Here is a 17,337-nt window from a genome sequence, read left to right on the forward strand (position 1 = left end):
CTCTGGTAGGCGCGCGGAGGCTGCGAGCGAGCGAGTGTGCCGGCCAGCCAGCCGGAGTCGAGGATGGAGAACGAACCGACGACTCGAGAAGGCAGTGCACGCCCGGCTGCCGACACGAACGCATGGTCTACGTTGTCGCTCGCGCCATCACCACGCTCGCCTCGTGATTTTCCTATCACGCTCGACCGTCGCTCGCCGTTTTCAAGCCGTGTGATGAGTCGCGTTTAGGTGCTTAGAGAGAGGCTAGTTTATAACATTGTCTCTTTGTCTCTCCTATTCCTTTATTTTCTGCCGTTCTCTTTTTTTGTGTCTGTCAATCTGTCCTCTTGTCGTTTTCTATTTTACTCTATTGTTTAACGCGTTACTCTTCGCTGGTTCGAAAAGAAACAAAGAAAGAAAAAAAACTCTACGTGAAAAATCTTTGTATGACGCGTGTTATCTTCGTCGCGCAGGTTGATGGACACTCAGCGCACGAAGCGTCCGTTCACGTGCGTGCGCACCTACGAGAGATTGCTACTCGACACTACAGCGGTGTCGCACGTGCGCGATATACATATTGAGAAGCTGCGTCGCGGGCATGCGCGTATACGCGTACGTCCGTAAGTTGCGTGCAAACGTGCGCACGGATAACGAACGAGTGTGCGAATCTACGAAATGAATCGCCGCCTGTGCAATCCCGTTGACGGAGCAGCCAGAATCATCAACCGCTGACGTTGTCGAGTTACCATAGCAGCGCGCGTGGCGATCAGCTGATCGCTCGGCACCGAGCGAGCGAGCCCGCCCGCCCGTTCGTCGGCGGCAGTCGGCCACCAGCGGCTCCGTTCGCACGTCATCGTTGCACGTCGTCGCACATCGTCGCCCGTCGCCCACCCGTCGTGTCACCCCGTGCCGTCCCGTATACGGCAGTACGGGCGCGCCGACGACGGTTAGAGGACGTTTTTTGGTGTGTATTTACCATCGGCTCGCACGACACGCGTGCGTGTGCTCATCATGCCGGCAGTTCGCGATAAACGTGCGTCCGCGAGCGAACAATCGTCGGCGATGCGAGTCATCAGTTGCGACGAGATGATCCGTCGGTGATCAGTGATGCGATGACGACAACAGCATCGGCGTGAACGTTACCGCAGAAAGTTCTGGCGGCAACCATCGAGCGTTCGCGACATTTTCGCGCGGATCACACGCCCATCTCCGGACGACGGAGAACGACAGTGCTGACGATCGTTGTCGCCCGAGCAAGCTCGTCCACGACGAGCAACGAGCATCGTCGTGCGTTTTCGCGAACGGTATTATGCTCGTCGGTCGTGAGTTTCGGTCTTGACTGTACATAATCGCGCTCGACCATCGACTCGCGCACGAGCCGAACGTCGACGAGCGTGTGCGTAGCACCAAGAGCAATGTGACCCGTGGCTTAAAACATAGTGCCGGATGCGTGAATATTGCGTGCGATTTTCGCAGCATCTCGTCGTATTATTTTAAGCGTAACGAAACGAGCGCGTGCCACGTTAAGCTCGTCGAGTAAGCGCCACTTGTCGATTTTGCAATCGGCACAAGTTCGTTTGAAAATTTTCAAGCTCGCGCCCTCTCTTCCTTCTTCCTTCCCCCCTTCCTGTCCTACCCATAAACCGCCGTGAAGTTGCGCTGGCGTCGAGATTGAGATTTCTGACGCAGTTTCGACGGATCGTTCGGCGGTGCGGGATGCCGCTCAAACTTCGGCCCGTGCTGGAGAGTTTTCGCCGAAATTCGAACTAAACTGCCCGATATATTATCGGCTTAACCGCGAGCGTGATTATGCACTGTCTGTGACAATCGTGTTTATTGTGCCTCGCGCGACTAATCGCGGAAGGATTCTCGGGACTCGCCGTGATCGAGTGTGTGTGTGTGTGTGTGTGTCGATTTTCGGTCGGATTTTCGCGCGTATGAACGATTGATGGGAAAAGTGAAGAGTCTGTGATAGGCGCCGCTCGGATTAAACGAGGAGGTGCAGAGGCTGTAGCAGGTTCCGGGAAGCAGTTTCGCGAGATAATTCTGGTGAGTAAAATACGTGTAAATTTAAGCACCACTTGCTATAGAACGGAACTAACATGGCGTTTATTTCTCAATCGTACAAGTTCAGAGCGTGTCATTGTTTACAAACATGGCGCGACACGAATATTCTGTAAATATATATATTTGTACTCCCGAATTCGCTGAAAGCGAGCCATAATTTCTTTTTAATGTCATAAAATTCGGAATCGATTTCGGTTGGTATGTTTCAAGATATAATCCCCGAATTATAAAGCATTGAATGAAAAACTTTTTATGATTTAATTTTTAGAAATGCAAATAAATAATAGAGCAGTTTATTGTTTAATTTAACATATAAATTCTAGAATGAAATTTTAATTTGAGAAATTTCAATATATTAGTTATTATATAATGTTTTTATATCCGCAGTATAAAATATATGATTGTAAAATTGTAATATAATAATATAATAATCTCTCTCTCTCTCTCTCTCTCTCTCTCTCTCTCTCTCTCTCTCTATCTCTCTCTCTCGATATTTTCGCTAATGAAAAATCGATTTCAAATTTAACGAAAAATGCTAACGTAATCACGTCAATATCTAACATTATTCTTTTAAGAAAATATCTCTTTTATCTTGTATTTAAGAGCTCGATTATTTACGATTATGGAAATTCGATACCACCGCGAATTTGGGAGGCTTCCGTACTCGAAGAAGTAATGAACTAACCCATCGGCACATCGAATAGAGTACGAGTCGTCGGTCAGTCATCGCAGAGTCGACGAACCTCTATCGATTTTTACCTTCTATCTACGTTCATCCTCCCCCGTTTGTTCACCGTGCAATAGGAATGTCAATCATTCGTCGTTTCTATTGTGTCGTTGCTCGGCAAATTTTGCTCTTTGACCTTCGGGAACGGGGATCATTTCGTCTATTTTTATGTATTTTCGGTTATGTCGTGCTCGTCCGTGACTTATGAATATTAACGCAAGGAGGAGGATTTATCCTGCGACTTTTAATCGGATTTGAAAAATTTTAGCTATCTACATACGACGAAAAAATTTATAGCGATAAATAAAGTTAACAGATAAGCAGCATAACTAAGAAAAATCTCTTTCAATATTTGTATTAAGTTATCTTAATATTATCCATTATATCGATTTACATATGAAACCAGATATTCATAATTTAATACAAAAGTAATACAAAATATTAAAAGACTTCTCAGTGCTTTTCTGTTAACTTTATTTATTGCCATAAATTTCCTTGTAGTGTATACATAATTAAACTTTTTTAAATCCGATTAAAAGTAACAGGATTAATAATAATAATAATAATAATAATAATAATAATAATAATAATAATAATAATAATAATAATATATATATATATATATATATATATATATATATATACATATATAGATATTGCGAGAAAGGAGGAAAGAAGAAAGAAAGAGAGGAATGATGAAAGAAAATGCGTGAAGGTTACGATAAGCGAAGAAAATGGCAGCGTGTAAATGAAGCAAATATTGATAGCGTATGCCACTAATAGTGTGATCGATAATAAACAAATGCCGTTTGCATAGTGCAAGTACACTCACACGCGCGATAATAAGTGCCGATGTGCGATCGCAGTAAAACTATTTTCCGCTGATATCTTTCTCGCGTGTTGTATATAATCGCTCTTCTCACTATTTAAAGGCTGAGTGTGCACTCGTGAATTTCGCTCCATCCGGATAGTACAAATTCCTAACGAGCTCGCGATTGAAAATCATTACTTAATCATGCTTGGACCGGGATTCGTTATAGCACAAATTTGTTATCTTTATACCGAGAGAGTAAAGATATCCCGAAGTGGACACACTCAACCACGCGTGCATTAGTGCATGTATTAATTTGTCGGAATGACCCATACGAGAGCGATAAGAGCGGCAATAATTGCAGGCGCAATTCGCAATGCAAATTATTTTATATATGGCAATAGAACAAATGTATTAATAAGATATACAGAATGTATTTGAAAGCTTAAAAATCAGAAATAACGTTCAATCAAGTATCGTTTTTATGAGATTAGTTAGGGAGTATGAACTGGGAGAAGTGTGATTATTATTTTTTATACGCATAAATATATATAGGTAATACAGAATACGTAATGCGTTATGATAGAAATATTATTTTTTTTGTATTATTTATAGTATATCTATGAATAGCAATATGAAACATTTAACATAGGGAAGTCGAGTAGTAAACTTGATTCTCTTTCTCTCTCTCTCTCTCTTTGTTTTACAATAAAATAATTATACATAGATACAAAAAGATAAAGATAATATAAATATATGTAAAAAATAATTTTTTTTTATATATATAAGTGAATTATTGTGATATTTTTGAGGAAATAATGTGAAAATTTTTACGATGCAATTATATAGATACTAAAACAGCGTCTTCGCATAAAGCACTTGAGAATTCCGGGCTCGCCACTGGTGAGGATAAATGCTCAGTTGTCGCGAGGGTGGTCCGTACATAGTGACGTGAAGCTTCGCGTGTCTCTACGTATATATGTGCATGTTCATGCACAGAGCGCGTCTTAATTTGCGGTCGCACGTTCCTGATTCGGTTTACTCGTGGCGTTGCAACCCGGCGAATAACGTTTTCTCGCAGTCGCGTCGTGAACCATGCGAATTGAGGGACAAAGAGAAAGAGGAGAAACACAGTGTTATTAGTCGCTCGTAGCTATTTCATTTACGATTCCTTCGGCGGTCGGGTACACGCGGCTTCGGGTGTAGTAATTGTCAGATTTACGAGGGGCTTGCCACCGAGAGACGACCTGACAAGAGTCCTGGCGACAAAACCTCGTCAAAGCGTGTCCGGAAAGTTATAACCCACGAGAAGTATTGTTAATCGCCTAACGTGAGAGTATCGCGGCATCAAAGAATAGTTTAGTCTCTGTTTTCTATCTCTCTCTCTCTCTCTCTCTCTCTCTAGTTGAGAGAAGATATTGAGTGACATTTTTTTGATATTTTCATGAATTTTGAAAATATGTGTTTATTTTTTAATATTATATCTTTTTTTAAATATTTAATATTGAATATCTATTTTTTTGACAATCATGTTTAATGTAAATTAATATTCTAAGTGGAGTTCACACACACACAACACAATCGCACACACTTGAAAGTGAACAAAGAACAAAATTTCATCATTTATTTGTCTATCTGAATTTAATTTCATACGCGCCGTAAAATCGTACGTTTTTATTTACCGACTTAAAGACCATCGATACTTTGACATTCCTGTTAAGAAAACGTTGACTGCAAATAGTTCAAATAATCTCTAGACGCAACTAAAAATCATTCAGTGACACCTCGTCGCACACAACGTCTTCCTCGACGAGACACTCGAGTCGCACGCGAGACATGTTTTACCTCGCGTATTCCTTATTTACTCACACATCGAATCAGCAGAGTAGTTGCGGAACAGCCGCACGGTCAAACAGGTGGCGAGCCGCGGCTCTTAACTGTACGGACGTTTTCAATTCTTAGGAAGAGATCGGCTGCACTTGAAATGCCATCGGTTTCGAATCCCCTCCCCCCCCCTCCTCTCTCTCTCTCTCTCTCTCTTTCGTTCGCATAACGTTAACTTTACAAGCGAATTAAAAACACACGCGTGCCTGCACGGATAGAGCAACGAGCATTGCATAATATTCGCGCAACCGTCGATGAGATCATTTCCGCTACTTCCTGACATTGGTTCTCGTAAACTCGACCCACGTGTAAACGCACGTATCTGCATTTAATCGGCGCGCGTTCCTACGATCGGCAGCGCGGCGGCCGAGATAGGCTGCGCCTGTCAGATTGTTGACACAACCAGTGACACGTTTAATAGGATTATTTATGCTCTCGGAGGCGCTTAAACGGCCCCTGCGTCCGTATCGACTTCATCTACCTGACGGCGCGTAGCATAATTATGTCGACACGCACGCGGCGTGTATCTCGTCTGTCGCACCGGTCGCGTCGACGACGCTTAGATCCCTGATCCCTGATCCCTTCCTCGAGATGAGATTTCTCGATGTATATGTTACGATATTTTTCACTCCGATCCTTATATCTCTGCGTCGAACGTAATTTAGTTATCGATGTAGGAAATATTAATTTATAAATTCATCATATTATTAATTTCTTCACGATTCGCGTCAAGATTTGGTACATCGGTTAGCGCATATATTGATAATATTATTTAGTATTCTATAAATGTCAGTCTAGTAAAGCATGTACATCTTTTATATATTTATTTGACTAATATTTATTTAAACTTTTTTCAAAGATTTCTTTAGAATGACGAATGTTAATAAATATAACAGCAAGTGAAGATTATAAATAAGAAATGGCTCAGATTCTATGCTAAAAAAAGATGTTGAATTTCCAAGATATACTAAAATGTTTTATCATATAGATACAAAGCCAGAATAATATGATAGTGAAACAAGAGGAAGATACATGTCTCGCGTAGATTGCGCTTTTCCTTTGAGCATTTGTGCAAGAGACGGGAAATTATGCGAGTAGGTTTGCATAAAGTTGACATAATGGGATTGTACCTTGAATTATGAGAGCGCTAACGTTATAGACGGTAATTACTCGCCCCGATGTGGATTGAACGTTTCAGATATATATCTAATGTTAGTTTTTGTTACTGTGGACTTTCACTCGGTTAATTGTTGATATCTAATTCAGTGTTTGCGTAGAACGTATCGCTCGAATGCGTACACGCTTATATAAGTGTCGATGATATACGCGTGTATGCGCAGCTCGCGGACACACACACACACCATATGTGTATTGAAACCGAGTAGCAGGCCAGCCGGCGGTTTTGAGATGAGCTACGGGCTTAAACAGTTGGATAATCATCACCACCACCAAGAGTCGTTAATTACACTCGTTTCAGCCGTCCGCAAAAAAAAAATCATTGCGCCAAAGCTTTATTCTACATTTCTTAAGATCTTTGTTGCTGTATACTCGCGAAAGACACGCGTGTATGCGTGGTCATTTTCATGACCATTTTAATGGCACATAAAAAATTTACGCGCCCATTAAACCACAGTGTGTCCTCATAGGCCATATATTATATTCGACTATGCTTTCAGGCTGCTTAAAATTATATACATCAAACATTGTATACGTAATAATAGCTGAAACAGGACTTCTAAATTATTATAATAGACCATAATATCTACGTAATATATCTTCAGTGAATTTATATACTTCAATCTTTAATATTCCGAAAAATATAATTTTTTGTACATATGTGCATGTTTGATCTCGTAACCGATAGCGATTGTTCACGTTATCGTTTTAGATTCAAAATGCGTGCAAAGGATTAAAAGAGAAAATTAGATCAAGCCTGTTTATCAATCGATGAACAGCGACCCTTTTTTTCATCGTTGTCCCCTTGCTTTTCGTGTTTACCGACTGAACTTTTCACTAAAGCCGCGAGTAATTTTATGTAACCCTTTGTGAACGTGGGTTTCTCCTACCGGAACTTTTTTTTTATCCATCAGCGAAACGTATTAGGGCGTTAAATCGACCGTAATCCGACCGTAATCGCATAGCAACAGCTCTCATCTTTGTCTACTTTGAGAATAACCAATTTCGTGCGAAGCACGACGTAATTGCATCTTTAATTGGCTTCGATTAATTAGATCTCGTTGTACTAAAACGCCGACGAAAGCGTTCGCGCTCGAGTTTGAGATTTGTCTTGGCGACTCTCTCTTCGATAGCGAGAAAACGATGGATAGACGACGAGACGGCAATAAGGCGATAAATTATCGCGACGGACGGAAAAGCGTGTGTCTCTGTCTCTGTCTGTCTCTCTCTCTCTCTCTCTCTCTCTCTCTCTCTCTCTCTCTCTCGCTGAGAACCGCTGTCGACAATATAATGCGATATAAGCACGGATCACAGGCGACAAGCGCTCATTAGCATACAATGCGGGTTAATAGGATCGTACGCTGACAGCTACCGTTCAATATCGCGTCCTCGTGTCGTTTTAGTCACCAACCAAGTGGCAAGTTACGGTTACACCTACAAAAATTTTATTCGTTTTCTTTCAATATCAGTTTTGCGTTAATAAGATGATTAACAATAAATTTTTTTTCGCTCAATTTTTATATTTAGAAAATTATTTTATCTTTACACATTATTAAAAGATAAATTTATGAAAAATATTTTTTTAAAAAATATTTTCACTGTTTTAGTAAAATGAACTGATCAATCTGATATTATAAATTTTCTAATAAAAAAAATTAAATTTGTAATTTTATTTATTTATGAATATTTATGAATAAATATATATATATATATTTCAAATATATATATATATATATATATATATATATATATATATTTGAAAATATAAATTTTATTAAATATAGTACCTTATCAATTAAATTTATCGTGAAAGGAACATAATATTTTTACTTCGATATAATAATCACTTGTCATTGTATATGAATATTTCACAAACGGTTAATCATTATTGTCTATTCCTTTTCGCAATTCATCTATTAAAATTGCACTGATTCTTATTCAATACGACAGAACATATTGTCTATGTACTATACATTTTTGATATGTTTATATGAGCAACTTATTATGTCAAGAAGAACAAAGAATTAAAAAAAAGCAACCGATAATATTTAAAAATCGATGACTAAATCATTTATCTCTTTAAATGATACAGACGATTATAGATTAAGATGTTTCTTTTATTTGCGAATAATATTGCGATAACGACTGTGCATATACGCATACAAGCGAAGAAAGCAAAGATACTCGCCGCTGTTTATACCTTTACAATGAGACAAAAGACGACGGCAGTCATGAAAAAAAATGTGTCGATTATTATAAGGTCGTATGATTAATTCCGCTGACTAATGAGACATATCAAACTCTGTCGGCCGTTATCGCGCGCGCGCTTCTTTGTCTCCGTAAATTTTTTTCTTACCTCTCCGGAAATACCGCGCGCCGGGATCCTTTGTCAACGCGATTTTTCAACTGCGATTTATATCGCTCGTCGCGATATACAATAGGTTGTACGCGTAACTGCGCGTTTGTATGTACATACACACGAATTGCGCTTGCCCTTCTACGTATCTGGCTGCTGCGATATACGTGTCCCTCCCTTGTCGAGGTAGATAAAACCAACACGACCCGCGGGCATTGTGCACCGGTCGCTATTTACACGTCATCGTGTAATAGCTTCAACTGCGTCCCTCATTACCGCGCCGGTGCAACGAATGTGTACGAATGTGTCAGTTTTAGTGCAGGCAGTAAAAGACGTGATAGGTCCACGTTGTGTATGCATATATATAATATATAACATGTGGGCGTACATGTGTGTTACGATTACTGTTCTTGCTCTCAGGCAACGTCATGGCACCCGTTACACGGCAGCGCGCGCGATTGCTCTTTTCATTATCTTGAGCTTTCGAACGAGAGGATTAGACGGACTGATAAGTCGACGCGATCTGAGAATGAACGGTAGCGTTACCCGAGAGCGCGGGAATGTATGATCGATGAGATATAAACTACTGTTTATTAAGTTTTTGAATATAGTTTATTTTCTGATGTACGATGAAATACGAATGTATTTTCCTTATCAGATTAGGTTGGAAGTTGATATGTACTCATTTAAATTCTACTTTTCTAACATCGATAAAATGCAAACTAAAAAAAAACTTGTTATAATATTAAAGAGCAAAGTACATTTTTCAAGTAGTGCAGATATTTATCTTTTGAATAATTTTTTATATTTATTAGACAGAACAAATTAATTTTTTTATATCTTATTTCCTTTTTCAAATTAAAAAATTCTTTCGCGATATTGTTTAGCTCTGAAAATAATTATGTTTATATTTAATGTTATATATATATATATATATATATATAAAAATGAAACGACTAATGGAACTGCAAACGACACAAACACAACTTTTGCGTAACAGTATGCCTTTTGATTTAAGGGATTCGCGTTAATTATTGAAAGTTGAGCCGTGTCGATCGAGAAAGGCTCGATTTACAAGGTGCGGAATCTTATTTACTTGCATTTCATTATCTAAGCGCGCAAGAGTGTCAATGTACAATTTTACAAGCTCCACAAGGATCTCGGATCAGTAATTGCCGCAAGAATTCGCCTAGCCCGAGTTAGCCCGTAGATTCTGCGGCAGTGCGGCGCAGTAAAAACGTCAATGGCTAGGCAATAAAATTAAACGAACACTCGCTGGCATTTGCCGGCAATGACCATAATGGCAGCAGGTAGCAGTCGATGATCGAGAACGCGGTAAAAACGATATAGATTTTACGTCTCTCACAATGACGCGAAACATCTGCCGGTATAATAAGTGTGATGTCGTGCGACTGAAAAACTTCGGGATTACATCTAATGAGATGTTTCTTTATTTTTAACGCACGAAGGACTGTCTGTTAGGAACTTTTTTATTTTTTTATTTTATATAAAAGAACCATGTTGCCTTTTTTTAACCTGAGATTTATCCAGTAGAGAAATATTAGCTAATTTATTTCAAAAACATCTAATGAAGATTCCTGATAAAGCTATACTTTTTCTGAGACTGTTGAAAATAAACATGTTATTTAAGAATTAGCTGAATCATAAGCAGGTGCAACTTGATTCCGTCAATGATCATTGTTTTGCGGATTTACAACTGGAATTTTAACAAAAATAAAATAATTGTAATAAAAGTACATATACATAAATTATAATTCAAATTTTTATCAAAAATGCTAAAATATTTTGCAATAATATTCTTGTTTTATACAAGTAAAATTTTTGTTGTACATATTGATGCAGATTAATTACAATTTAAATCTATATTGCTAAATATGAAATTATCATAATTTTTCTCGATCGAGCGATACAGCAAAAATATACGCAAATATTGTGGACGTTAAGGCTCCAATTATATTACTGCGATATCACAGATACATACACACTTCAAATATATATTTTTTTAATCCGATCGCGGTCTCCAGCCACGTTGCAAGACAAGTACGTACAGCGCACGCAGCTCGCGAGACAGTCGCGCGTTCGTGCTTGCGGACGTTTCCTCAACACAAAGTGTCGCAATTCGGAACCTAAATCAGCTCGTTAATTGTCATTCTTTCACGTGAAACGATAAAATCTGATATCGCGGCTCTAGGTATTAGCTGCACGTATACAACTTGCGCGATCTACATAATGCTATCTGGAACAAGAGTTTCTTCGACAGCGACGTGCATATATGCGACGAAACACACTTTAATACGCTCGTATCGATGCGTATTATTATGCGACGCGTATCAGAAATCGCATTCGATGCAGTCATTGTTATTGTGTCTGTTCGGATATGCATAACTTGTCCCAAAAAAACACATGCTTTGATAATCTTCCAAAAATTCTTCGCGTTAGACATTATTTCTTTGTCAAAATGTGACGTCATTTAATATCAACATTATTTTACCTTGAGACGATTTAAATTTTGAAGTAAAAAAAATTCAAGTAAAAAAATGGCGACGTTATTTTATCGTTAATACAAACGTTCATATGCATATATGCATGCCGACGTATGCATACGCCCATCTATGCGCGGGCACGATTCGCTTTCGAAATACTTTGATAAGATCTCGGCCGGACGAGTTTCAAATTAATGTCAATGTTCATCGCGAGGAGGAGTTTATTAATGTCTAGTCGTAATATCCGCGCCCGTTCTAGCATCATCACGATCTCACGCATAGCTATCGCGATTTGTAATCCAAGAGAAAATCCAAGACAATTATTTCTGTGGATATTTTTTTTGCGATTTTTTTTTGCGAGCAGTCATACATGATTTTCAAACAATTATTTTGATATCGATGAAATTTTACTGACATAAGACGATATACCGTATATTATCCTGAATTATTGTTTAAGAACTAAAAATTACAAAAGTAAAATAATAGAATAATTTTTATTGCTAAAAGAAATTTATTAGAAATATTGCCAGTTGATATTCTTCGTGGAAGGAAAATGATTGGCTCCATGTGAAGAATTAGGCAAGATTATGTTAATTATGATGCGCCGAAATAATTGGTAATCGCGGACTCCGTCGCTTTCTAGCGGTGATGATAGGATGAAAGTCGGGTTAGCTTATAAAGGATGATTAGATTAATTAATCGAGACGGAGCCCGATAGGTTAGCGAGATAGCAGACGATTTCGCAATCATTGGTAAGGTTAATTACAAAAAACCGCGGTATGCGCTAATGGTATTTGTGGTGTTGATGGATCCATCGTCACGAACCGAAGAAATTAATGGCACCATCACGCGAATCGGAGATCGATCAATCGGATTAGAAGATCGGCGAACGAAATGAGCGATCGGACATACTCGCGAAGAAATGAACGTCGAAGAAAAAGCGGCAGTGATAGGATGATACGATGAACTCGCGAAGCTTTTACCTTCTCAAGCTTCATCATTCACTCGATTTTACAGGTTCTCCTAATTTTAAACGTTGATTTAGCAATCATGGACTTTATAATTCCGACATTTCACAAGTTCTTATTTTTATTCGAGAAATATAAAGTTTTGTGATTTATATAACGGTTATTAATGAATTGATTACAAATTCGGGACGACATAATTAAATATCATTTGTTGCAATAAAAAAATAAAATCTTGCTAATCCGTTTATCGCGAGCGTATTTGCTTTACTCGCGCAAATTTTATGTACAATATCGAGAAAATCAAATATTTTACAATAATTCGTATTCTATTTATCAATTTCATCGACAGGTATTCAAAAGTGAGAATGGAATTCGAGGGCGAATTGCTGGGGCGCGTTCGTGAATTAATTAGATAATCGGCAATATTTCGCAAGATGCGCTACTGCGACTTGCGCAAATATGCGCGTGTCTATGCTTGGCATTCGGCGCAGCTATTTAAGTGCAGCTACCAATTGCGGCAGTTTTCAAGGCAATCGGCTACAAGGCCAGATAAGGTAATGCCCTGGCAATGGTAGGCTCGTGCGAGTTCACACATAGTATTTGACCTGATACGCATCGATCATTATCTAACGCGTTATCGTATAATATTTTATTTGCTCTGGCTGGCCGTATGCAAATAACTAGGCGATCTGACAGCGGTGTATCGATACAGAAAAAAATATATCTATGTTTTTTTCTTTTTTTTTTCTATTTACTTGGTTAACAGTGCAACGAAATTCATGTTTTCGAAGTAATTATATTGTTTGAGAGGATTGTATATAGCGACGATTATGATACAATAGAGTCATGAACATGTCGCTATAGTTAAGTAGAAAAAATTAATTCTAAAGATATATTTGTACAAAATATTAGGAAGCTTCTTTTTTATATTTAAAAATAAAATGTGATTAAAAGTTTTTTTTTAAGAATAATAAAAATTTTAGCTCGTTTGAAAAACTTATCTATGATATTATTCAGATTACAATTCAATCAATTATTTCGAGACGATCGAAAAATTTAATACTTTCTCACTTTATCTCAGATTAAAGCGCTTCAAAACAATATATGTTGCTTCGTGAGATCGGTTATTATAGTGGATTTACATGAAGCTTCCAAGTTCAACCTGATTATCTTTGCATCTTGGTATACGCAGCTATCTCATTTAACTCAAATAAGATAATTTAGTCATTAGTATCGTATTTAATATCGTAGTCGCGCAGGAAAGTCACTTGTTTGGTTCTCGCGCTGGATATGCCCAGATACATGATTAATTTCACGCTTTGCAACTTTCTACCGATTGTGACAAATGATGATAATAAAATGCGATGACTGACGATGATAATTAATGATTCCGATATGATTTCATCTGCACTTTAATGAACATCATGTTATGCTAAATCTTCATTATTCTGTTATTAAGCACTCACTTTATAAGCCATATAAAGTTAATTGAATCTTCTCTCTTTGAGCAGTAACATACTAAAAGTGTCCAACATTTGATTAATATATTTTATCATTTAGAATTAACAATTTCTAGTTAATTAACTTTTGATAGGTGAAACTATTTGCTTTTTGCGAGGAAGAGAAAGACAGTGCTGTATGTATTGAAATTAAATTGATAAGACATAAGGATTTGTATATACAGATATAAGGATTTGTATATATCTTTATCTCTTATTCTCTATTTTTTACATTTTTAGATTAAAAAAAAATAATTATGAATTGATTTTAATTATTTTTATTTTTCTCGCTGCAGATCTAAATTATAATTTTATTTTTTATTCGAATGTTTAATTGTACAGAAAATTTTTCTCAGACAATATGACACATATCTATCTTTTTTTACATTTTTGCTACTGTCGTTGAAATTGACGAAATTGCCTTTTGCTGCGTCTAGCAGTATCGACAGCGTGTTTCGCGTCAACAACGACACGTGTTCGTCCACCACTCGATGCAATTATCCAGGGCAGTTCTTTACCTGCCTTTACCTGCTTGTCGTGCATATATAAATGTATACGTGCATGCACACGCATGTGTACACGCCATATATGTATACACATGCGTGATATACGCCTCAAGCAAACAGATACAAGCTAGAGCAAGTCACTTTCGCCGCTGCCGCCTCTTACAGTGTGTTCCAGTCGATGAGCACGCGTGCTGCTCCATTCATAAACCTATAGAAACATACACTAGCACTGGCGAGACACAAGAAGATTAGTAAGCAAACGAGGCGAACGTATAGAATATGATTATTAAATATGTAATTAATAATGATAGGTAATTAAAAATAATCCCCACAATAATACACACAAGTGTCTTGATAAATCAAGTTTCATTAATGCATAAGAAAAATTTTACTTCTAAATTTAGTTAAAGAGGATTTAATTTAATAGAAAAATATTTGGAATTACACATCGAAATAATTTATATATATATATATATATATTAAAAATATAATTAAATATATAAATATTAAAAATTTGAATACTATTATTAGAGACCAGTTCAAAATTTTTTAAAAAATGAATATCTGCCATTCAGGAATATTGTTTCGTTATAAATTTCTGTTTCTATTCACCAAGACATATTTAAAAGAGGGAGACATTCGAGGAAGTTATGAAAGATACGAAAATAGTACGAGCAGCTTCGAGCTACGGTGAACTCAATTTCTTCAGCTATTAGTGTTAATCGATTATAACGCGACGGATCGAATGATTTAAATAAAGACCGGGTGCGTCACACAGGCCTGGCCTGAACACACTCGACCGCGCCCCGCAAAATGATGCTATTGCATTCGCTCACTCTATTATTCGATTCGCTATCTGTTTGGTGACCTGATTGATTAAAGACCAATATTTCCATCTTAGAATCTCGCGTCGAAAATATCTTTCCTTGTATCATTGTTCCTTGTCATAATGCACAGATTACAAAAAAATATTTTTTATCATTATTTCTTATAACTTTAATTAGCAGAAACTGGTATAAAAAACTGCATATAATTATAATAATAATTGAGAAATTTTAATATTATACATATTTTTATCTCAATCATTCATATGAAGATATTTTTAAATATATATATTTTAATGCAAAAGCGACTGAAATTTATCATTTTTATAACTTTAATTACGTTGCTCAGTTTTCTGGCGGCGGTAGACGGCAATCTCTAATACAATGGTCCATTTATATGTTGCAGGTGACCGGAACCGAACGAGCCAGTATTCATGCCAGTATGCCAATCGAATGCCGGTAGACGACTAATATTCGCCGTCACCGCGCGATAGCCAATTGATAAGTTACTTAGCTAGATCAATTAATAGTTAATAAAATAGCCTTGGTTGAATATCCCCATTGATTATTTACGACGAATGATTAGAGACGCGAACGCGTAGATCTGCATTTTTTTTGCCCGATCGCGTAAGCAATGATCGCGGTCTTGTGAATAAACACGTCCGTTTATTGCGATTTTCTCAACGACAATAATTCTCGGCGCAAGTTCTGGAGGTAAATAAAAAAAGAAAAAGGGGAAGAAATTCAGTGCGCGTAATCTCGGTAAAGTGAGATCGACTCTCTTTTTTCCGTGAGTGTGAAGGAAGAAAAAAAAAAGGAGAGACAGTCTGCATCATCCTATTCGAAGTGAAGTGGAAACGGACACCATCCCGGCGATCATCACGGTGGCTGGAAACGCAGACTTACATCGGGAGCGCCAACCTGCAATCAAGGTTCATGGTTTTCATGGTAAGTCACAGCATCTATTTCTGCCTTTCCTCGTAACTTTTTTTTTCGATCTTTTTCCTTCTGCCGCGATTGTCTCTCTGGCCGAGTTTCTTTCCATTATTGCTTCTCCACCACGCTAGCTTATTAAGCTAGCGTACTGGAGAAGCAATTTTCTGTGCTTCATCGCATTTTCTTTAATCAAGTTATTAGGCATGTCAAATTTTTGTATTATTTTTACAATTTACAATTTTTACAACTTATACTTAATTTGATTATTTTACTAAAACCAAATGTCTACTTATGTGTTTTTTAAATTTATTAATATATTTTTTATTATGAAATATAATTATTTTTCAGGAAAAAAAATTAATTTTTCTTAAAAAATAATTTACAGATAATGCGATAATTTAGAATATTTATAAATAATACATTTAGTATTGTTTCTTCTTGGCAACAAATTTTTCACATCAAGAGATAGCGCGGTCGATCCTCACTTGACATTTACATGCGAATGGGCTTGCCGATCAGGCGGAACGAATATGAACTCATGAGACTACTGTGAATTCGTGTCTCGGGTCTCGGATTCGTCAGTTCATTTCTTTCATCATCGAAAATCTTTTTTACATTTTTGAAACGTTTCGTTTTATATGCTCACCACTCAGGATTGATAGCACAGTTTCACGTGGATGTGACAAATGAGCGCATTTTAAATTCCATCTTTATCAAGTATCGATGTTGCGCCGCAAATGTAGCGCCGAAAGATTTGCATAATTTTCGCACTGGCCCGCCATTTCGTTATCTTTACGCGCGCGTCATATCGTGTTATATCCTCACAATGCGATGATTGGTTATTAAAATGACGCTCTGCGCAATAAATACCGGCAAGCGGCGAGATTGTCTCGTAAATCGACCTGTACGAACGAACATAACCGATGTACCCTTTCTTAGGTTTTATTTTTTTATCTGCTTCCTTCTGTTTTAAGCATCGCAATATTCATCAGTATCTTTACATTCTTACGTTTCGTCAATGTTGTTTTCCATTCGATAATGAGTATCGTCGAACGTAGCACGTGTCACGCGCGATTTGCATAATTGCTCATTGACTTCTC

At 37.5% G+C, this 17,337-nt stretch overlaps 1 protein-coding gene across 1 annotated transcript in view; it reads left to right on the forward strand.

Annotated features, from left to right (window-relative positions):
• The first annotated feature begins 793 nt into the window (after nucleotides 1-793).
• The window catches only part of LOC126852579 (Krueppel-like factor 3), a 279,045-nt gene continuing 262,501 nt past the window's right edge, over nucleotides 794-17,337 (forward strand). Inside the window, exons 1-2 of the mRNA XM_050597529.1 lie at nucleotides 794-2,028; nucleotides 15,708-16,249. Of these exons, the coding sequence (XP_050453486.1) occupies nucleotides 16,238-16,249 (12 nt within the window). The 5' untranslated portion in view covers nucleotides 794-2,028; nucleotides 15,708-16,237. The remainder of the gene's footprint in view (nucleotides 2,029-15,707; nucleotides 16,250-17,337) is intronic.

The sequence above is a fragment of the Cataglyphis hispanica genome, chromosome 10, assembly GCF_021464435.1.
Source record: "Cataglyphis hispanica isolate Lineage 1 chromosome 10, ULB_Chis1_1.0, whole genome shotgun sequence".
NCBI lineage: Eukaryota > Metazoa > Arthropoda > Insecta > Hymenoptera > Formicidae > Cataglyphis > Cataglyphis hispanica.